This window comes from Anopheles nili, chromosome 3, assembly GCF_943737925.1.
Source record: "Anopheles nili chromosome 3, idAnoNiliSN_F5_01, whole genome shotgun sequence".
Taxonomy (NCBI): Eukaryota; Metazoa; Arthropoda; class Insecta; order Diptera; family Culicidae; genus Anopheles; species Anopheles nili.
Window position 1 is genome coordinate 1,485,904 of NC_071292.1, and position 21,033 is coordinate 1,506,936.

A 21,033-nucleotide genomic window follows, 5' to 3' on the forward strand; every position below is an offset into this window, starting at 1 on the left:
GATACGATTTTACACGCGTTGGTTTATTTGCTTATTGCAGTGGATGTTCGCACTCCGCCTGTCGGGCTTTCGATAGCTGGCTACACAAAGAGGCGCATCAAGCGAAACAACGAACGAAACATGCATCGATATCCGAACTTGAGCAACCTCACAAAAGAACGATCAAATTATTATAGTGTGTATCGTGTGCAGCGGTTCCATTACACTCGGTTACACGTTGAACAACGCAAGTGATTGAGAAGAGGGTCTACTACACCTCACCGTTCGCCTCTACTGCGATCCGATGCTTTTCGAGAACGAATCCATCGATTTCCATTTGGCACGCGATTCGCACTGCTTTCCGTGAATCTGTTCACAACTTTTGACGGTCAGGAAGCTGATCCTCGGTCGCTCTATACCCAGCTCCGTGAGGCTGGTCGTCTGCGGGCATATGCGATGTGGAAAACGAGGTGATCCGCGAATTCGATCGCGCACGGTTCCACCTCCCTGTTGGACGATGGACGAACGCCTTCTGCCGGCAGGAGGCAACACAAAGTTGACTCTCGGTTCCGAACCTGTCAGATTAAGCTCTTCGCTCTTTGGCTTGCAAATTGTGTAGATCGTTTGCGGTGAGTCGTCCTCCGTATCGATCTCGTTGAAAATTGTTAACGTGGATTTGCGCACAGCGGAAATTGAAGCTCCTGGAGGCCCGATAACCGATGTCGAGGGCGTTTTGTGCAGCCTCGGAGCAAACATGTGCCTAATTTTGCCAATTACACCGGAACTCGTTCCATTCCCAGTTGAGATCATCGATTGCTGATCGTCGAAAGTGGGTCGGGTGCTTGAAATCGAGAGTCGTTCTCTGTTGCCTGTGGAGGCTGCTACCGTGCCAGGGTCAATCTTTGGTTGTGAGCTAAAAGCAATGTTCCGTTTCATGGGTGAAAGCATGGGATCAACTGATGGCCAACTAGCTCTTGGAATCACCGGTGGAAGCACCGACAGCAGCAACATCGGAAGACCACTTGAGCCGTGAGGTCGCACGATCGCACATGAACGAACCTCCTGCAGATTAGGCTCTGACAGCTGCGGTGAGCTTGGAGGTGTTCGCTCCTGCAGCAACCGCTCGAGCCGGTTGATCTCGGCGTCCAGCAGCTCGATCTCCTTTCTGTACACCCGATTCTGCACTTCGACGCGGAACTGTAACTCTCGGCGATCGTCCAGCACGAAGCGTCGCGTGTTGAACTCCATCTTGAGCCCCATGCTGTGGATGATTGGGTCGTACACTTCTCCCTTCTCAAAAATATCCTTGATCTTCGGCAGAAACAGCAAACAAAGCGTGGCCGTCGTAGAGATCAGCACAAACCCCGCCGTTATGGCGAACGCCAGTGTCACCTTCTCGTACAGCAGATTGGCTAACACCACCACGCTGGCGCTGGTGATGACGACGCTGTACACGGAGATCCCAATGTACTGAGAGTCATTCAGGGCCGATATCTTCACGTTTCTGGTCTGCCACGCCATGTACACGCCAACTATCAACAGCAGGCCTTTGTAAGCGTACAACATGCCCAGCCATCCTTCATAATGACGTGACCTGCACAGCTCAACCTGCGGCAGGAACACCACGCTCCGATCGGTGGTGCTGATCTCCAACGATAGGTTGTGCAGATGTCGCTCCATCGGATCAGCTGCCATCCAAAAGGACACGACGAATGCGTCCACCAGCAGTAATGCTCCAATCACGGAGATGAGCTGTGTGTCTCGCAGTATCTTGTCTCTGCACAAACCACCAGCACTGTGGGTGAAAATTCGATACACACGGAAGGTTTTCGCGAACATCGACCCAAAGGCAAGGGAAAATCCCGCCGAAAGAAAATAGATTCGTGCCATGCAGATCGTCGAAAAGGTGACACTGGACCACGGCAACGTGGAATGGTCCAACCCTAGCAGGATCGTAGCGGTGTAGACAAGGATGCACCCACAGACGGTTATAGTGCTGAGTTTGGGGCTCGACAGTTTTATGGCCCTGTGTCGGGGATGAAATTGAAACGTTCAAGGCATTATATCAAACAAGAATCGATGGGGTCATACTCACTTCAGCTTCCGAAAACGCAGATTTAGCCCCAAGAAGAGGATGGATATTCCAATCCCTATTAGTGACAGTATCACGACGGTGTAAAACGCCAGCGGATCGATCGTGTCCACGCGTAATCGCAAGATGCGTTTCGCAATGGGAACCTGTCCACCAGCCCACACAATCGGCACGCAATACCAACACCCGAAGTCGAGTGTAGCGTTCTTTGGATAGTAGAACGCGATCATCTGCAATTGACCACGCTGGATCTGATGAAAAGACGTTGTGCCGATGCGATCCGCGCCCTCAAATGACACCGGGCCCGAGATACCGTTAAACTTCAGCAAATCGAACTGCCTCAAAAGCTCCCGCGCGATGTCATTACGCGTGTAATCGTAGTCCGCTAGGTGTACACGATTCGAGACCATCTGGGACCAGGACCTTTCAGCTCCACGAAGGGCTAGCGCCATCGCCCACACGGCATCGTACGTTTGAGGAGCGAACTGCGACACGGCACCGGTGACGTTCATTTCCCGCAGTTTCTGCAGGAAAATGTCATTTGTCTGGTGGGGCGGAAAAAAGAACAAATTAAAGGCTATCATCGAACTTAAGGGTTCCATGGTTCCGATGCAGCTCGCAACGTAGACACAAACTGCCGCCCAACCCGAGACTGGATGGAGGATTACGAGCGATTATTACTGCCTCAAATCGCCAGCTAATGCCAATCGATCGTTGCCTCCCTGGGGCAGATTTCCCAGGGCAATAATACCGTACTCACTAATCCACTGAGAGCCGTGCCCATTCCAACAATGCTGTTGTAGCTGGAAACGATTATTAGGTTCTCGACCGCCAGCAGCAGTGCCTTCGAGGAGCAACCGGACGTTTCCGGCTCCGACAGCCACCAGGATGAGATGTACGTGTCCTGCAGGATCCACGCGTACTCCGCCCCGTACATGCCCAGGTTGTAGACCTGCGGGAAAGCGAGCGTTAAGCGACCAAGGCGTCCTCCGTTGCTCCGTTCCGTTGCACACCTACCTCGCAGAACACCTGGGGGGCGATTTCGTGGGAGAAGCTCCCGATAATCACGCGCACATCGCGGTCCTTGAGGAGACAGGAAGGAAAAGCACAGGGCGCGTCTTTAGAGCCGGGAAAAGGGCAGATGGCGAGTGTACGGGTGGGGTGAATCCATCGAACGGGATGTGCGGTGAGCCGCTACGTGAGGGGATGCGATTGTGAAACAGAACGGGGTGAGTGCAGAAACGGATGCGGTTCATGTTTGCGATTGCTGAAGTTCTTACCTAGCGCTTATCGAGTGTGTGTGGTGGCATGAGGAAAGAACACAACAACTCTACTGAAAACTACTACAGATAGACCGGGAGGGAGTGAGGGTTGCAGGGGGAGAGCTTCTGTCGTCGGTCTACAGAGGAGTTGGGGCGAGAATCTACATAATACCCGTAGCAGCTTCAGCTGTTCCTTAAAGTCGGTCTCAGCGAACGAGATGGTCGCGGCACACGTGATGTTGGCCCGTTCGAGCTCCGTCACGAGGTCATTCACCGCCAGCGAGTATCCTTCCTCGTTCTGTGAGAAGGTAGCCACCGTATCCCAACCGAACCGCATCAGAAACGCTATCCTCGCAGGATGATGTGACGAATCTGGTGCCACTGTGCGATAGAACAACGGGAACTCTCGTCGATCGCTCAGAGCCGGTGCAGTAGATCCAAACGAGACCTGTTTGACAGACGAGTCGAAGCTGTCAGTAACGGCAATGGAAGCGTGTCTAGGACTCTCGCTATACCTGTAGGATGTTCCAGTAGGGGACGATCTTCGCGAGACTCTCCGTCACCTCCGAGCAGGCAGATCCTAACACCATGATGATTCGCTTGCTCTGGTGAGTGTAGAGTGCGTGGAAAAACCGATCTATGCCAACACCTGGATCACACTGGAATCAGAAGGAACAGTGGATGATTAAAAGATAGGTCTTTCAGCCTCCTATCGGACGTACCTTCGTGTCGTTGGTGATGAGCTTCAACTTGTAGCCCAACAGAAGACCTCGTCGGTTGATGTGCTGCACTGCTAACTGCGCCGCAGCAAGCTCGCTAAGACCTTCGCGACGTTCCTCTCCTTCTTTGGAGCTGAGTTCGAACAACCCCAGAATTGTGACCTCACGCCTACGCCGCTCGCTACCGGCTGGTCGCGTTCGCTCAAACACCGTGTTGATGATGTTGCGATTCAGCTCGTTCGTTTGGTTAGGCGCCGACTTCCGGTTAGCGGCACTTTCACTTGCCATCAGCTGTGGCAACGCGTCGAAAAGAACCAACAACATCACCGTCAACGCCGCCAGTGGCACGAAACCACTCGAGCAGGACTTCTGCCTCATCCTAGCAGGCGCTGGAAATGGAGACACTTTTTCGTGAACCAGATGGCCGTGGAACCATCGACTGGTGGTAGCGACAACTCTGAGCAGGCTATACGTGGTTTATCCTTCCCAATAGCAGCACGTGCCGCAGCGTTGAAGTGCTCGTTGCCAGGCTGGAGTGGAAGAAAACGAGAGCAAGTCTCACATGGGGGCGGTGAGTGAAGGAAGTGGATCCAGAGACCTTCGCCTGGTTCCGGATTTTCAACGCCATTTTCAGGCCTCTTTTGGGCAGGCTTCGCCATTTTCATCAACCGAATGGCGCAAAGAGAAGCACTAAATGTTATTGGTGCATGTTTTTAAGATGAAGTATAGTGTCCAACCGTGGAACTTTGCCCGAACTGGGCGAACAATGGCATCCGTGTTGGGCATTTTGTAAAAGAAAAGTTTTTCTGCTTTCCCTCCTACAAGCACGGCCTGTTCTTGCCCGGGAAAGAAGTTATTTTTAAAATAAATCCCTGCTTACACCGAGATCTAGGCAGCCATCTAGGTGTACTGGAAGGCGTATAAGTAGGAGCAAGTTTCACTCGAAACTCTTTCGCCGTGGGAAGCATAAATCATACACTAGCTGGTGGGAGGAAAACAACAGTCCATCGCATGATGTACCACTGTTCTGTTCTTCACTGATGAATTTGGGCCACCAAACTGGATCGCCTCCGTACAACACGCTGGGCGTAAATCTCTCTCGAGCTCACATTAATTTGTAGCGGTATTTCAATCAGCTCGTGTTTTTCTGCACAAAAACATAGCACAACCAAACACCGAGCCGAAATATCGCAATAACGCGGCCTCCGTGTCCTTGATTATGGCAGAAAACCCGCTTAATCCCGAGCGGTTAATGTTATTATTTTCATGTACCCTAAACGTTGCCAAAGCTCCATCCATCCTCATAGAAGGATGATGAATTCCACGAAATCCCGGAGCGTAATGCGATCCTCATTAGACGGGCTTCATTCGTTTGTAGGGCGGCGTGTGCGAACGTCTGTTTTTTTTCTCTCCCATATTCCCAAGGATACTAGGCAGGGAGCGCACTCCACGTTTAGCATCGGCTTGCACTGCCAACCCGAAACGTACGTCTGTGAATTTTGGGCCGCATTTGGCTAGCGTGCGTTGACATGCCAACCGATGAAAGCGGCTCTTGAGAAACCCCTTTTCGGAGCCCATCGGAATGTCATCTTGTGTTTTCGGAGGACATTAATGTTGAAGTAGCTTTTGGCAAGCTCGCCCCACGCTAAACCACAACGTATGACGCGCGGTTTGTGCGCCTCAAACATGGCCATGCCGGGCGGAAGGCAAATTCCCATAATCTGCTTTTCGACGATGGCGCCCATTCCGCATGATTTGTCAACGCAAGGCATTAGCCACGTATCATCCACCTGAGACAAGACACACGCTTCCTTCCGCCCAAGTAAAATGACCTTCTCACGCTTGACTTCCCGCTAGGAATCAAGTGCACCGTCCTCGGAAATGGGACGAGATGCTTTGACAGTCCATCCGTCCATCCCTGTTTCCTGCGGGCATTCGAGTGGCTCAATTTATCCCTTTCCATTGCGATACGTGACTAACACAATAGGAACGTGTGAGGAACCGATTCCGTCAATATTACAGCACTCGGGCGCGTGGTCGGGAAGTTCGTGGAAAGCGGTGTGCAGGATTGCGGTTTTCCGATCGAAAGGCATCCCCCAACTCGGATGGGTAATAATAGATTGATGTAACGGTGGACGCATTAAGCAATATGTACATTAAAGACAGTCTTTAAGGGTCGCCTTCAGATTATCCTAAGTTTGTGCACACACAGAGGTACACACATGTAGCACATGTAATGTGTCACGAATGGAGAGAATTTGAAGAGTGTAATGTCTAAAAACCCAGGCACACATCTCGCTGATGCGCTGCATCACTCAAATTCCCATTATTGATTCGCCAACTAGCACGAAGGGGGCGAATAAATATGAAATTCAGTGTAGACCCTCCTTGGGAATAGGCTAGGCATGAATTAAAGCATTCCACTTACTCCCCCACAATCACCGCTCTGCCCTCCGTAGCTTCAGCTCATTGAAAAACATTTCCCCATAACGATGGGCTTGCCTTTTGTTTCTGGGCTTTTCCCCGCGACTCTGCGGTGAGCTTTCGCCATTCTTTCGAACCACCGTTTTCCCGATACAACGATCCCTGCGGAGCAAACCCTCTCCCTCGCCAGTCTTTGTCCCGGCCAATCGTCCACTCCCGGGTCGTCAAGCTGCCAGTTGCGGCTTTTTCTTCTGGGAAACCCATTCACTCCGCGGGACCCGTTTTCCAGCGTGTCCTTGTGGACCGAAGTGGGAAAATCAGTTGCAACATTCGCTGGTGTACCGCAATAAAACAAAACGGGAACTCCCCGTGCGGTGTGGCCATTATCGTTATGGTCCGATGTAAAGAGAAAAAATAAACGAACCTCAACCAGATCAGCCTCCGGCATTCGAGAGAAGCTGTCGAATGCGGTTCTCGATCGAGCCGTCCGATGCCTTTTGTCCACGACGAAGAAAGCAAGAAAGGATAACGACAGCCGGCCCCCAACCAGCGGGCATGTTGTGGTACTTTAAAAATAAATAATATCGATGGACGCAGAGCGATTACAACGTGCCGCAAATGTTCGTCCTGGAAGGCGGAGATGGCCCCAGTCGACATGCAGAAAGAGGTAAAAGCACTCGACGTAAATTACAGTGACCACAATAGCTAAAAGAATGGGCAGTTTCTTTGTTGTTATTGTTTTACTTGTATATTTTTTTCCTTCCTTCTGGCCCTCTCACGTGCGCGCTCTCTCTCTCTCTCTCTCTTTCCTTGTCTCTTTTTCATGCTGTCACCATCGTTATCGCGAGGATCCGTTGTGAGATTGTCTTTCATCATCGTTCGACATTGTGACGGAATTTTCCTCTTTATTATGTTTGCTAGACAACGCAGCGCCTTCCTTCGCAGCATCTCGAACCGGCCGGTCAAAAGAAGGGCCACCAAAGGGTGAACTAGTAACGAAGTGCCATCGTACGGAGGCGACCAGTAGAGTGCGAACCACCAGTGCGCTGATTGCCGCTTTCGGTACAATTATTATTTTTTAAACTTCCTTCTACCAACGTAACCGCACGGGAAATCATAATGAACGAACCAACTCCCTGCGGGCTCCAGCGACGTGCCATCCACTGAAGCGTAGGCGGCAACAACAAAAAAAAGCCGAGCCCTCCCATCAAGATCACTTGGACGGTGGCAGTGCAACAAGAAACGAGCCGGTCGCCTTGGAGCGAGGACTTCCTTCGGTCCCGAAATGGCGCCGCTCGAGCGCCGACATGCTTCACTTTGTTCTTCGCAGATAATTGTCGCGAACGGTGCCGAGAACGGTGCCTAACGCGTCCTTGTGCTCGTCCTTGCGCTTGCCACACCCGCGCCAGAGTTTTTTGTCGTAACGGATTTCAACGTGACAACGTGCCCTCTTATGGCGGGCTTTCCGGAAAAGCCCGGCAACCTGCTGGATGCCCGCCGGCACATACTCACACGTGGAAACCGTCGAGCATGGTACCGGAAGTACGGCGCTCACATGGCCTCCGAGGCTCGTTTCGAATGCTCGATCGATTTTGCACTTGACGCTCGGCTCGTTCGAGGCTCTCAGCACCTCCACGGAACCGGATGTGCCCGGAGAAATGGGGAATGTTTCCTTCTAATTGAATTTTAATTTAAATGCATTTTGCTCGAGTGCACTCGAAAAGCGGCCCATTAAAGCTGCCGAAGGGGTTTCGGGTCGGCGATGGGCGAGTGAGTTTTTCCGATTTCCCAGCCGCCACCCGGAGGACCCGTCACAGACCATTGCCATCGCGGGTCGCGATCGGGAGCGAAGACACTAAAGCAAACGGGAAAATCGCTGACAGATGAAAACGCCGCTCGCAGCAATCACGGACAATCTCATTTGAACGGATTGAACGGAATTCATTAATCCGCTGGATGGACTGCTATTTTTATCACCCAACACCCAGCGTCGGTTCCGGAAGGTCCGATCCCGTGCTCCCGGTTGGGAGTAAATTAATCAAACAAACAAAAAAGCAACTGAGCCGAAGGAAGCTCATCAAACGTGCAAACACGTCGGACTTCGTCCCCAGGACATGCTTTGAAGCTCTGCATCCGACGTGCCCTTTTCGACGTGGGAAGGGCTTACCTTTTCGAATCTCGTGTTGTAGTTTTGATTGGATACTTTTTTTCTCCCTTCCCACTAGCCGGCTAATAACGCGCGCTCGCTCGCACAGTCACCCACGGTCGGCACAGGACCTTCGCAGAGGGACTCCTTCGCACAGGATTAGAGTACCGACGGTTGTGCCACTTTGTGCACGGTTCCATTTCAATCTCCGGCTAAATTCCCCTCGGGGAAGACACATTCGACTCACACACGGGCACACGCGATACAGCACGGCACTACAAAATCTTGACCCTTAAACACAATCGCGCCTCCTTTCTCTGCTCCTTCCGGCACTGCGCACGCCATCCGAACCGGTTCACCAGCTTATTAACGCGGAATACGATATCGTGGGTTGTTGGTCGTGTTCCCTCTTTTTGCGTTTTTCACGTTCCGTCGCAGGTGCTCCAACACCATCGAGGCACGAAATTTTCCACCACAGCAACACCAGCACTTTAACCGGGCGCACCGGTTACGAAAGTGCAATTAATCCTCATCAAAGTTTTAAAGAGCCGCCAAACGGTGCCAGTGGCGCGAGCAGGACGGCGCGTACGGCACCGGAAGTGCAGCCGACTCAAGCTCACGACTGCGAGCTCCTGTTACGGTGTTCCAGTAGTCGACCGAACACGTCCGATCTCGGTTGAGTCTCTAATGCAACTGAGGCTGAGCTGAACCGAACCACAGCAGCCGACTTGACGCGATCCATCCCATCCGCTCGGAAGCTGCCCTATGCGAAGGGTGGAAGGCTTTTGTTTTACTCCTTTTCATCCTTCTCCTTCTCCTCCTCCTCAATACTAAGCGATGGGTTTTCCTCGGTTTTCCCTCTTTGTGTATATTATTGATGCCACCGTCCGACTCGCTCGCGGCTTCCATCCGCACAAGGATGCTGTTCGCATTTCCGTTCTGTTTTTTTTTGTTTGTGTGTGTTTGTGTATTTTTTGGTCCTGCTGGTTTTCGTTTTGCTTTTTCCGATCCGAAGCGGTTTGCGAAGGGCAGCTTTTCGACATTCGTTCGACTCCAGCGAACGGGAAAACACTTCACTCTCGATTCCATCCGAGTAGCCGTTGCTGGGCTCCGATTCAAGCGCTACCGCTTTACGGCGGTTACTCCCGCATCCCGCTGTTCCGATGTTCCACATGTCCCCATGCTTACCCCCATCGACTTTCTGCAACCCTACCACCCAACCCCCGTCGGTGATGGAAAGTGGATCGGATCCATGGACTGCAGCACACATCGGTAGCGGCCTATGTCTAGCTGTGTGCTGCATCGCTCGTCATAGGCTCTTTATTTGTTTTATTAATTATGTACCATGCTCTATATCGTCCCAAATCTCATCTCGCGTCCCACTCATGTCGCGTCTGCCGTGCTTCCGGATGCCGTTCGTGTCCTGCGTTTCGCGGCAGCCCACAGCATCCCGCGCCACGCTTTTTGGGTGGCGAAAAGACACGAACTATGGACAAGAAATGCCGAACCGTCAGAACACACGCCGGCGCAGTTCCGGTCAGAACTTGTGCGCGCGAGCCCATCGTGGAGGGGAAATTCGATACACGTGCTCCGGCGATGCCGGTTCCGTTTGGCGGGAAACGGGTGCTTTCGAGGTTATGTTTCCTCTAGTCATTCCACAAGCCATGGAGAGGTTGCTAAGATGAACAAGAAAACCTGGAAGGAGTCAATAAAATTCTATTTCAACTTCGAAAATTCAACAGTAATGGAATCGCAAGTCTGTGTAGACGAATCGAATATTTTATTTCCTACTTGAATACATCAAAACCACGCGTTACGGGTACGCACAGTATCAACGTTTAAAGATTGAGCAAAACAAATCGTTTTATTCGCCATTCTCACTATTTTTGAACAAATTATACAAATATCTGAAGCATATAACAATTATAACAATTTTACAATTTATATAAATTTAACTATTGAAGCAACTGAAAAACACTAGGCTGCTCCATCATGCATGTGACATTTACTCATTGAACAAAAATAATCCCAAATATTTCTGTCAGTCAGCTAATATTTACAGCTTTCCATATCAGGATTATAAAGGACTTTGAGGCCATAAAAATCGTGGCCTTTATTGAGACTAAGCTCTTTGTTCAGGTTTAATCTTCGTTTTCTCTCTTCCAGCCTAATTCCTCGCTACGAGTGGCCTCGTATTGGCAGCACCAAAATCACTGATGACCCATGAAAAGCTGCACGCTTGCGGAAGCCATGAATTTAGATCACTATCTTAATTATTCACAACCAAGCCACGCTCCAGTGGTGCCTCCTGCATGATGAATGAACTTAATTTCATAGAACCTCATTTAAAACCATTACATAAAAATTATCACCCGTTCTAAGCGATCCTGGTGACATAATAACGATAAAAATGCTCATCGCATTACGGCCTGCGGTGGAGAAAGGATGCACGATCACTGGTTGCAAATGAACGCAGCAAGGATAGCGCAAAACCACCACTTCAAACCCCATTTCTGCATGGCGCACAAAAAAATGCAAACATTAAAATCAAGCTCGTATCAGCCTCCCTCTCATAATGCTCCACCTCCGCTTTCGTGCATGTGGTCAGTAGCGATGGCTACCGAGTCCTGATGGTGTCCACATGCAAATGAACAGCTCTGAGAGTGTTTGCTCCTAACACAGCATGTACACCCCTACTACATGAAAGGTAAATAAAATAATAGCTCACGGTTTACGCGTTAATATTTTATGCATCAAATTGGAATGAATTTTGCTGCTTTTATGCTAAATAATTAAACAACTCTCTTCCCTCTGCACCTCCGCTAACACTTCATCAGCGCCAATGCGTTCGCATGAATATGTCGAAAGCGTAAAATGTATTGTATTCAGGCTTACATGCCAAAGGAACTGAACGTGACATTATTTCCACCTCGCGTTGCTGAAGAAAGCAACGAACATTTCCCTGCATTCAATGTCAATGGCTTCACAATTTCGAGCAGAACGATTGGAGTGCCTTCAAGCTGTACTTCCGGTAAGCGGGCCAGCAATGTCAATGCTGCGATTTCACGAGTAGCTTACAAAACAGTGGCCTCGAACGCTCGAGAAAGAAAGCGGATGGCGCAAAGGCTGACTGTTTAAATATTTCAACCCAAAAGCAGCCATGCTCGTGATATTCTCCCAAGCACGAAAGCCACACAACCAAGGGCCAGAGCAAAGCAGGGCAATTCAATTTCCCAGCAACCACCGTGCGCCTCACCGACCGACGAAGGAAACAGCGTGCGGGCGATTTCCCTCAACCAACAGACCCATCTCCAGCTGGCAAGAGCGATAATGGCGGTAGGTGGTCCTTTCACGGAAAACGGTTGCGCAAGCTTTGCTCACTCTCACCGACTTGCGTATCGGATGGATCCGCCCACTTTTCCTAGTAGTCCTCGGGCGATGCTTCTGTGCACCTGCTCACTCTAGTTCGTTTACTCGCTCGCTCGAATCCAGCTTGCGACTAGTATCCTTGCTGTGCGATCGAACGCGGGGTAGAAAATTTGCATATTCGTGCTCACGCCAGTCCTGGCAGGCATGGCGTCGCTCGGAAAATTGTGTTGCTAGTCGACGTACTTGACTGTGTGACGTTGAGTGGGTTGGTTGAACGAGTGAACAATTACAAAACGGTGACTCGAGTTTGAACGACCATCGAATCGTAGATGTTTTTCATACTGATGAGTGGAGCATTCCAAGTGCAGTAAACACATGCACACACAGTGAGGCGATGCATTGTGTCGAGGATCGAAAACAATGATCTAATGGTGAACCCTACTTATCGCATGTGCAAAAGAGCATAGTTCTGGTGGTTTTGTGGACATTGTGAGATGCATCCGTAAGTGAAACGAGATTACTCGGACAGAAATGAACAGCCTGGCGCAAAACATCAGCCCAGTACAGTCAACTCTCGGGCGTTTGGTAAGGCCAAAAGTTTTTGCGACGCATATAAGTATCTGTCGTTCAGGTTCATTTGATTACTTCACCTTTTATGCACATAGATGAACAGCAAAAACATTTTCAGACATATTTTCTGTACGAGGACAAATTCACTTTCGTACAGATGTGAACGGAATTGGAAAATCCGTCACCATGGCTTTTTTCGGTCCTTTATTTAAGCCCTCGTTTGTGTATATGTATATCATGCCTTGGTTCCAAACTCCAGAGCAAGCACCTATCTGCCGGAGCGGTGAATCGAAACAGCACGTTGACACACCTGACGAACAGGAGATATGTAGACAAAATGTTGCAAATTTATTGATTTTCAGATTTGCTGGGATCGGCTCGGCATTCCCAGATCGGCTCCCCGTTCTCTCAGCTTCAGCATCTGTTCTTCCGGTAGACAATTTGTATGACGACAATTCGTTCAGTCGTCAGCATGATAAACCTGGTGCGAGTGTTTCGAATGTATCTTCGTAAAGGATTTTTTACTAATAAAATACCTCTCTTTGGGACTCACACTGTGACTAGTCTCATTTTGAAAGTTAGATAAGGATTAGTTAAACAATTAATTACAATTGTATGTCTTTTAACAGGACATTTTGATATATTTCAAACGAGTTAATATAAATTTTTAAACAACCGTTTGTTCAATTAGTTATAAATGGGTGCTGTAGTTAAAACGTTTAATACATACAGATTAGTTCACTCTCAGTAAGACCTGAAATGGAATCAAGATTTTTAATAAGATTGCCTAGCAGATTTTAAGAGAAAAAGGGTATTAGCTCTGCAATGCTTCATAACGGGTAGATGCAACTTCTCCGATGACACTAAAACTGATTGAATTTCCTTCGAGAAACTCATCTAACGCCCTGGCGAAACGAAAGAAAAAAACGCGCGACGTAAAAATCGTTCCCGAGTCCTTTAGCCCTTTGGCCAGGCGACCTCGCCGATGCCAACTGTTTCAAGGCGCGATTTCCGAGAGGTTGATCCGGAAACAAAAACAATCTCGCGGCGGATATCACGATTCGCGAGCGCACGGGAAATTCCATTTCGATTCCACCTCGCGTCACGGTGTCTTGAAGCGACTTTTTCAACGCCTTAGTCGATCGACGAGGGTGTCAGCGATGAAGACACGTCTTCAGCGGTTGTAAAACTACCTCAATTTTTCCCGTTCCAGGACACATCGCTTTTCACAGGACACACCAAGCTCCGGGGTTGCCGGAGCCATTCACTCGAAAGCCAATTACTTAATGAGTGTCTGACCATCGTGACGATTAGCTGCGGTGTGTTTGTCACTCGACCCCGAGCGGTCCCCATGTGTGACACCATTGTTAACACCTCGCAGAACAATTGTCTCAAGGTGTGTGTTACTCGGAGGCACCCTACGTTGGCGCCGTTTTCACAGCGAACTGACAACATCATTGTTTACCCAACCAAAGGGAATTTCCCGCAGGACGCTTGCGGGCGTGCGGTCCTCCCACCAAGGACTCGTCCACACACACCTATCACGTAATCAACTTTTCATGAACATCCTTCCGAGGGTTCGCTCTACGCCCGACGTGGCTTGCGGTTCGAGCTGTCACCCGAAGACGGCCACCGCATTGCGAAAGGAAAGCGAGCAGCTCGACGCGTCGCAATTCAACTTTGCAATGTCATCGAACAAATATTTGATTAACCTTATGTTGGGCTTAATGGGAAAAATGCGATCCGAACATGATTAACTTCCCGATTCATCGTTCGTTCGGGCGCGTAACGGTTCCGCGGATGTCCCTTCGCTTACGAAGGACTCCCCGCAGCGTCAGAACATAAGTTAGCAGGCTCATCCTGTGGCGGTAGTGAAAGCAATAACTGTGAAAGCGACGGCTCCTGCGATGGGTGCAGGTATCGCGCAAAAAAAAGCACGACCTGGGATAAACAAATGATATTATAATAGCTGCCCAGTCAACGTCACGGGACGTCACGGGAGACTTCACCGTCGAAGGAGGGAAACAATTTCCACAGGACGCGGTGGAGAGCATAAAAACGGGGCCGGAGAAAGATAGATTTTGATAAATGATAACCTTGATTGAACTGTTTGACTACATATTACCCTCTGTTCTTCCGTGTCGTCCTTTTTGCTGGTTCTCCTCAAACGCGCTGCGGTGATCGGGACTACATTACGCTCACAGCAGGACCTCGATTCGGGCGGGTCCTCGCTCGTGCCGTGTTCGTCCTCCGCACCGGCTTCCGCCAGGACCTGCACGACCTCAACCTCAACGGCGGCCGCACTGATTCTCTCTGTCAGCGGGGGTGACAATCGAACCGCCGCCAGTACAACCCTCGTCGTCGGGACGGCCACCATGGATGAGGGACAGCACCCCCACGACTTCCTCTCCACCTCCCTATCGTCGCCCGTCGCCTCCTCGGTGGCCGCCAATTATCTCCTGCACCAGCACCACCTGCACCAGCAGCATCTGGACCAGCAGCAGCTCCATTCGCAACCGCTCAACCCGGACAGCCGTCCGGCGGCAGGCGGTGACGGTTCAGGTCCTTCTGTGGGCCCTTCCACTGGGAGCAATGGCGTCGTTTCCAACGGCTCCAAGCAACTTCGCAGCAGTGGCAACGTTGGCGGCAACCCGACAACAGGAACGTCCTCGCCGGAACCAGCAGGATCCATCGCCAACGCATCGCTGACCCATGCGAACCCTTTCCACACGGGCAGTTCGTCCTCGGCCACGGCCCTATCGAACGGTAGGCATCCCAAGCGTAAGACTCTAGCCCTCGAAGCCTCCAAAGTGACTAATTTAATTTTCTACTCCACACCCGACCAGACTTCTACCCCGAGTACCGGATCAGTTCCGAGTATCGGCTCAATTCCCACCACCACCATCATCATCACCATCACCACCCGCATCATCATCACCACCACCATCCGCATCATCACGCACCACATCCCCGGGACCTCTGGACGGCCGCGGCGGCTGCGGCCTCGCACGAAAGCATCCTGGACGAGAGCTGCGATAGTTACAGCCTGCGCCATGGCCACGGTAAGTGAAGAGTACCTTCGTGAGGGTCCAACCCGCTGGTCGAGAAAGTTAATAATCTTGCTCCGTTTTAAAGCAAATTATTGACATTACTCGTTCAGCTCGTCTGTGGCGCCTGCCGTTGGCTGGTTGGCGTTTTTGCGCTGAAGCAACTCAAATATTGACTCACCGACAAGCAGATACATCGGCACACAGCCCTTACCGGCGGTGGGCTGTAGGTGAAGGGACCGTAAGGCAAATAAAGGCATCCCTTTTTCCCTCCGACATGCCGAATTTCGAGCAGCGCTAGGAACTGGCGCCGAATGCCTCGTAGCGTGCCGGCACGCATGTTTCGTGTTTTATTCGAAAATAAATTCAATTAACAGTGCGGCCAGTCAAATAGCCCGTGGGCGAGGAGGTCAGCAGTGGTGGTAGCCAGGAGGCATAAATATATTAAATCAACTATCGATAACCCACGGGTATGTGCTGGGAGTTTTGAGCGGTGTTGTATCGGCAGCCGAGAGCTGAGCGTTTATTTATAGACATCCTGCGAGGTCCTGGTATGAGATTTTCTACAAGTCTGGGCCTTCACGCAACGCCAGGAGCTAATTTAGAAGTCTACAAACTACTTTTACGATAATGCTTTTGCATTACGAATATATGCATAAGGATGAGGAAAGTATATTCCGTTAGCGCAACATTTACAATATAGCACAGCACCACCGTTTGATATCCCTTTATGTAACTGAAAAAGAATTGGTTGTCGCAAAATTTTTGCGACAGAACATAACAATGAACCTCAATCGCTATAGCACACATTAAAACGATCTGCACGACCTTTCACGAGCAGAGATCGCTCTCGACGGCTTCCCGGCAGGTTTCTCGGTGACATGAAAAAGAAAACTTAACCGTTTTCCACCAAGCTTGTCGCCGGCGACGACAACTTTTCACTTGACTTTTTAGCAGTACTAGATAATCAAAGACCAAATTGCACAAAGGACTTTAATATTCGTGCACAGCGGGCGGTGCTTCCTTTCTTACGAGTACCGTAAGTCCGCGCGTGTGTGTATGCGCTGTAAGTGTGTCATCTTCCCGCACGTGAGGGATGCTGTTTGTCCCGCTTGCACTAGCTCTTTCTTTCGACGTCTCGCGCGCTCCACGGTGTGCTAACAAAATAAATTCTTTCAACAACAAAAACCGCCTCCTTAAAATGGAAGCGGAAGTTCAATCTCGTCGCAGATTGTAGCCATCTTCACGGCGAGGGAAATTTGTATCATCCTCAGTGAAGGAAGACGGTTGCACCAGGTTTTCCCGACCGTGTTCCTTCTCTGTCGCTCGCTTTGTCACCTGAACTGATCTCATTTTTCTTTCTCATCTTTGTGTCCTTGCTTTCGCTCATCCACATGCACCTTTGGTCATCGGATTTTTCTACCTTTTTTTCACACGAGGAAACAGGGACGAAAAACATTCGAAACGAGCGTTCGGCGTTTTTCGATTTCGCGACCACCCCCGCGACAGCACATCCGGCCGCCGCTGCCGCCGCCTACTGCTACCGGCTTTCCACGCCACCTCAGCTAGTGAAGCGCGAACCAAACGATGGTAAGTATGAATTCTTTGCTGCAAACACACAAAAAAATACATCACATTGCCAGAAAGTGACTAAAAGATGACGAGACAGACACTTGGCGGCAGAGACAGAGCGCGTAACGGAAATGTAACCAAAATTGACTTTCACATTGGTCCTCCACCCGAGGGTGGGCGATTTCCCACACTGTTTCCCAGCGCCGCGGGAAAAAAGCGCCGACAATCAACAGATGAATAATCGCGAATCAAAATTGCCACATAATTTAATTCCATCAGTCCCCGTGCCCCCAAACAACTTCCTTACCGAGGGGTGAAATTTTAAATGCCACTCGGAGGGCACTTGACTCGTCTTCGCTCACGCCATGTCGGGAAAATCCCCTCACACGGTGACAAATAAGGCATGAAAGCGGTCTCTTCTTACGCCCTTCCGTAATCCACCAGCTATGCAAACACAAACATCCCACAAACCTGGGAAAAAATTAACAGTCCCGGCGCCGGATCGCAATGAAGGTGTATTGTTAATGGCTCATTCGTCTCGTCAACACACGCCACTGTTCGATCAAATTGGATTTCTTTCCCGCGCGCTTAGCACGCGTTTTTTGCTACCCGCGAATGTTATCCGCGGAATCCGCTCGCGAGCGAAAAATGAAAAATGTAAATTTTTATTTTCCTTTCCAAGGCACCAAACACCCACGGCACAACGTTCAGGATGCCGCGGGGATGTCGGCGTATCGAAAATTAATATTCATTGCTGATCGTCATCCGCATCCTCGCAGGCATCGGAGAGACAGAGAGATCCTGTGAAAGTAGCGATGAGCATTTTTTTTATTCGCGTTTATTTTTCAAGATGTAACCACAACCACATGGATCAACGTGTGCAGCAGGGTGGTTTGTGCGATAAAAAAAAATCTAATTTTATTAGAAGATCCCATACCCAGGATTGCGAACAGAAGGACAGTAGAACCTGCACGTCTTGCACCCTTCAGCACCTGTGGCTGATTAATCTGATTGGTTTTGCAGATTAGAGGTTATTGAAAGCCAACAATGAAATTTTAATATTTAAACACGTTCTCGTACAACCTTGCAGCTTTTCTGGTTTATTGCAATGGAAATTCAACATAATTAGGAACATTTATTTAAAGCACAAATGTGTGCTGTACTATTATTGTTATGGAGTCATTTCTTTCATACACTATCATGTACACCAAAAGTATAACTCCAGCCAGGCAATTGTTTGAAACGACTAAGTTTTCCACGCTGAAAAGTATCAGCATTACGGATCATTTATTATTCATATTTTTACATTAAACCCTTACCACGCTCCCTGCAACTGAGCGCGATAGAAGGGTGCGTTTCATTCCACGCTACCAATGCCGAGCCTGGCAAACCCCTGCAGGGGTGCCGTACGCGTGGCCAAACATTTCATTAGCATTAGCACCCTCGCGCCAGCACCCCGTGGTACCGCGATGGGAAAAGGATCCGCATTCCTTCGAGTCCGCGGCACTCGAATCATCCTTTCGGGAAAACCCTTTCGGTTGCTGGTAGCCCGCTGAAAGTGAGTGAAGCAGAGAAAAGCCTGGGCCCATGCCGTGGTGCTCGATCCTCGAACCGTACAGCCGTGGGTAAATCTTACCAGCCGGCAACGCCAAGGATATCAAGCTACACCCGCTTTACGGGTCGCTTGTTTACACAACAAACACATTTAATCGCACCATCAAATCGCCTTTTAACAACAGCTTCGGCCCTAGGGCCCACCGAGCGCGAAACGGCACCTTTTCCGCACTCGAGCAAGGGATTGCGCCAACGAAAACAATGGCGATTAAATTTGCAACAAGCTGGTCCCAGAGAAGGGATGTAAGCGAACTAATGGCTTCATTCATCGGTGGAAGGTTCCAGGGGGGACTGGAAGCCTGTACCGGGGGCATGAATCGCCACAAAAACGAGCAGCTAATTGTTTGTCTACATAATTGATATAAATGAAATGAAGCTTCTAATTGAAGTCACCCGGGCCGAAGCCGACTGCTCCGGTTGGTTCTTGGTAAAGGCTGGTCAGTACGAGGCCTCGAAGTCGAAGTGACGAGGCGGGACTATCGGGCGCTGGCACTGCGCAGTTGCCTCGAATCCTGCCGTGGTAAAAAGGGCAGTTCGGATTTTGGCTCTAAAAATGTGAATCTATTAAAATTGCATGCCCTTCACTTTGGCTGGTAGATTCTGCATTTTGTTTCGCTTTCCCTTGCGAGGAAATCCCGACGGAATTCTCGCTGGCGGGTGCGCAGCCTTCGTTCACCTGTGCTCCGAAAATCCGATTACTGCTTTGCGATTCCCCGTGATTCTCGGGAGCTGGTTAAGATCCGCTGGCACGTGAAAGACGGAAACCCAAAAATCAACGTCGTTGAAGGGAACCACTCTATTAGCGGCATTAAATATGCATGGAACAACTGCTTTTAGCCAGCGATACGGCGCACCGTGAAGGACTTTTGCATTAGCTTCGTCCTTCCGTGCGGCCATCTGAGAGCTTTCTCTACCTTTTCCATCCATCCTCGTGCCCGTTACAGTTTCGGCAGCAGCCGCCTGGCATTCCTACTCCGAACGGATGTTCTCCGATCCGCTGTACACCTCGCTGAAGCTGCAATCCCAACAATCCTCGCCTCCGCAGCTGGTTCCGCAACACTCGATCTTTCCCGACTCCACGTCACACCTGGCCACGGCAGCTGCAGCAGCGGCCGCATCTCTCGAACACCATCAGCACTCGCTGGTCGTCGGCGCACATGGTGTAGGCCAGCAGGTGTCGAGCGATGGCTCGCAAGCGACCGATCCTTTTCTTCACCAGCCTGGCTCAGTGGGCGGAAGTTACGCCTACCGCCAACCAGCGGACATTGTGACGTCAAGTGAAACCGACTACTGCAATGCCGCAGGATCTTCGGCTTCGATCGGTAGCATCACCACGACGACGAATCCCTCACCATTGAGTGCACTGCAGCAAACCGGAGGAAACGGTCCATTACATCAGCGAAGAGGTTCGCTTCAGCTGTGGCAGTTCCTAGTAGCGCTGCTCGATGAACCCACGTCCAGTGCTGGGTGCATCGCCTGGACAGGCCGTGGGATGGAGTTCAAGCTGGTCGAACCAGAAGAGGTGGCACGTCGTTGGGGAATCCAGAAGAACCGACCCGCCATGAATTATGACAAGCTGTCGCGCAGCCTTCGCTATTACTACGAGAAAGGTATCATGCAGAAGGTAGCCGGCGAGCGGTACGTCTACAAGTTTGTCTGCGATCCGGAAGCCCTTTTCAACATGGCCTACGGTACGTCTGGAGGCCAGGGAAACCAATCGTGCACGGGAACCCCCGGAATGGACGGAACTCTCACGCATGGAGGCCATCATGTCGGCCAAAACGGTGCGTCTTCGTCCTCACCAAACTGTCACAATTCAGGGGCTGGTGGAGGACAGCTCGTTGGAGGCGATCCTGCGGATGATGTAGACCGTAATCCTTACTTCAATGGCAGCTCCACGGTGTACAATCAAAGCGGCTAAAATGATGCAAGCTAGCCGACCTCGTAACGTTGATTTGGGCATAAAATCCAATGTAAAAACGCGTTTGCAATGAATGGCTCCACATTCTTCTCAAGAATTTGCTCAACGAAAGCAGAGGGCTTTTCGGCCATTGAACGTTACAAAGAAAACCCTTTAGTGCGTCTATCTTTGAGGGCTGAACTGTTTTACTTGATGAAAAGCAATAAAGAGTATTTAACGGTCATTTTTTTTATTCTCTTTCTTTTATACCGAAATTTCCTAAATTTGCTTCCACGCTATCCATTGCCGATTCTCGACGAAAGCCATGATTTATGTAAT

The 21,033-nt window shown here is 50.2% G+C and overlaps 2 protein-coding genes across 2 annotated transcripts; one reads left to right on the top strand and one right to left on the bottom strand.

The window, feature by feature from the left end:
- Positions 1 to 4,430, bottom strand: LOC128725794 (gamma-aminobutyric acid type B receptor subunit 2). The gene is made up of 7 exons (XM_053819564.1): positions 4,056 to 4,430; positions 3,849 to 3,992; positions 3,506 to 3,781; positions 3,089 to 3,154; positions 2,832 to 3,023; positions 2,075 to 2,616; positions 1 to 2,005 (listed from the first exon to the last, which is right to left on the bottom strand). Exons 1-7 carry the CDS (start codon positions 4,428 to 4,430, stop codon positions 271 to 273), a joined length of 3,330 nt encoding a protein of 1,109 aa, XP_053675539.1. The 3' UTR covers positions 1 to 270.
- Positions 4,431 to 12,522: 8,092 nt separating this feature from the next.
- LOC128726387 (ETV5-related protein Ets96B) lies at positions 12,523 to 20,715 on the top strand. The gene is made up of 5 exons (XM_053820192.1): positions 12,523 to 12,576; positions 14,769 to 15,327; positions 15,408 to 15,623; positions 17,055 to 17,198; positions 19,739 to 20,715. Exons 1-5 carry the CDS (start codon positions 12,523 to 12,525, stop codon positions 20,713 to 20,715), a joined length of 1,950 nt encoding a protein of 649 aa, XP_053676167.1.
- Positions 20,716 to 21,033: the final 318 nt, after the last annotated feature.

Bases quoted from the DNA above. Each gene is read 5' to 3' on its own strand.
- LOC128725794 (XM_053819564.1), bottom strand. From the start codon at position 4,430: ATGAGGCAGAAGTCCTGCTCGAGTGGTTTCGTGCCACTGGCGGCGTTG. The intron at 3,993-4,055 runs GTACGTCCGATA...TTCTGATTCCAG, and splicing joins TCATCACCAACGACACGAAG to TGTGATCCAGGTGTTGGCAT. The intron at 3,782-3,848 runs GTATAGCGAGAG...TCTGTCAAACAG, and splicing joins CCTACTGGAACATCCTACAG to GTCTCGTTTGGATCTACTGC.
- LOC128726387 (XM_053820192.1), top strand. From the start codon at position 12,523: ATGAACAGCCTGGCGCAAAACATCAGCCCAGTACAGTCAACTCTCGGG. The intron at 15,328-15,407 runs GTAGGCATCCCA...ACACCCGACCAG, and splicing joins GGCCACGGCCCTATCGAACG to ACTTCTACCCCGAGTACCGG. The intron at 15,624-17,054 runs GTAAGTGAAGAG...ACGAGGAAACAG, and splicing joins CAGCCTGCGCCATGGCCACG to GGACGAAAAACATTCGAAAC.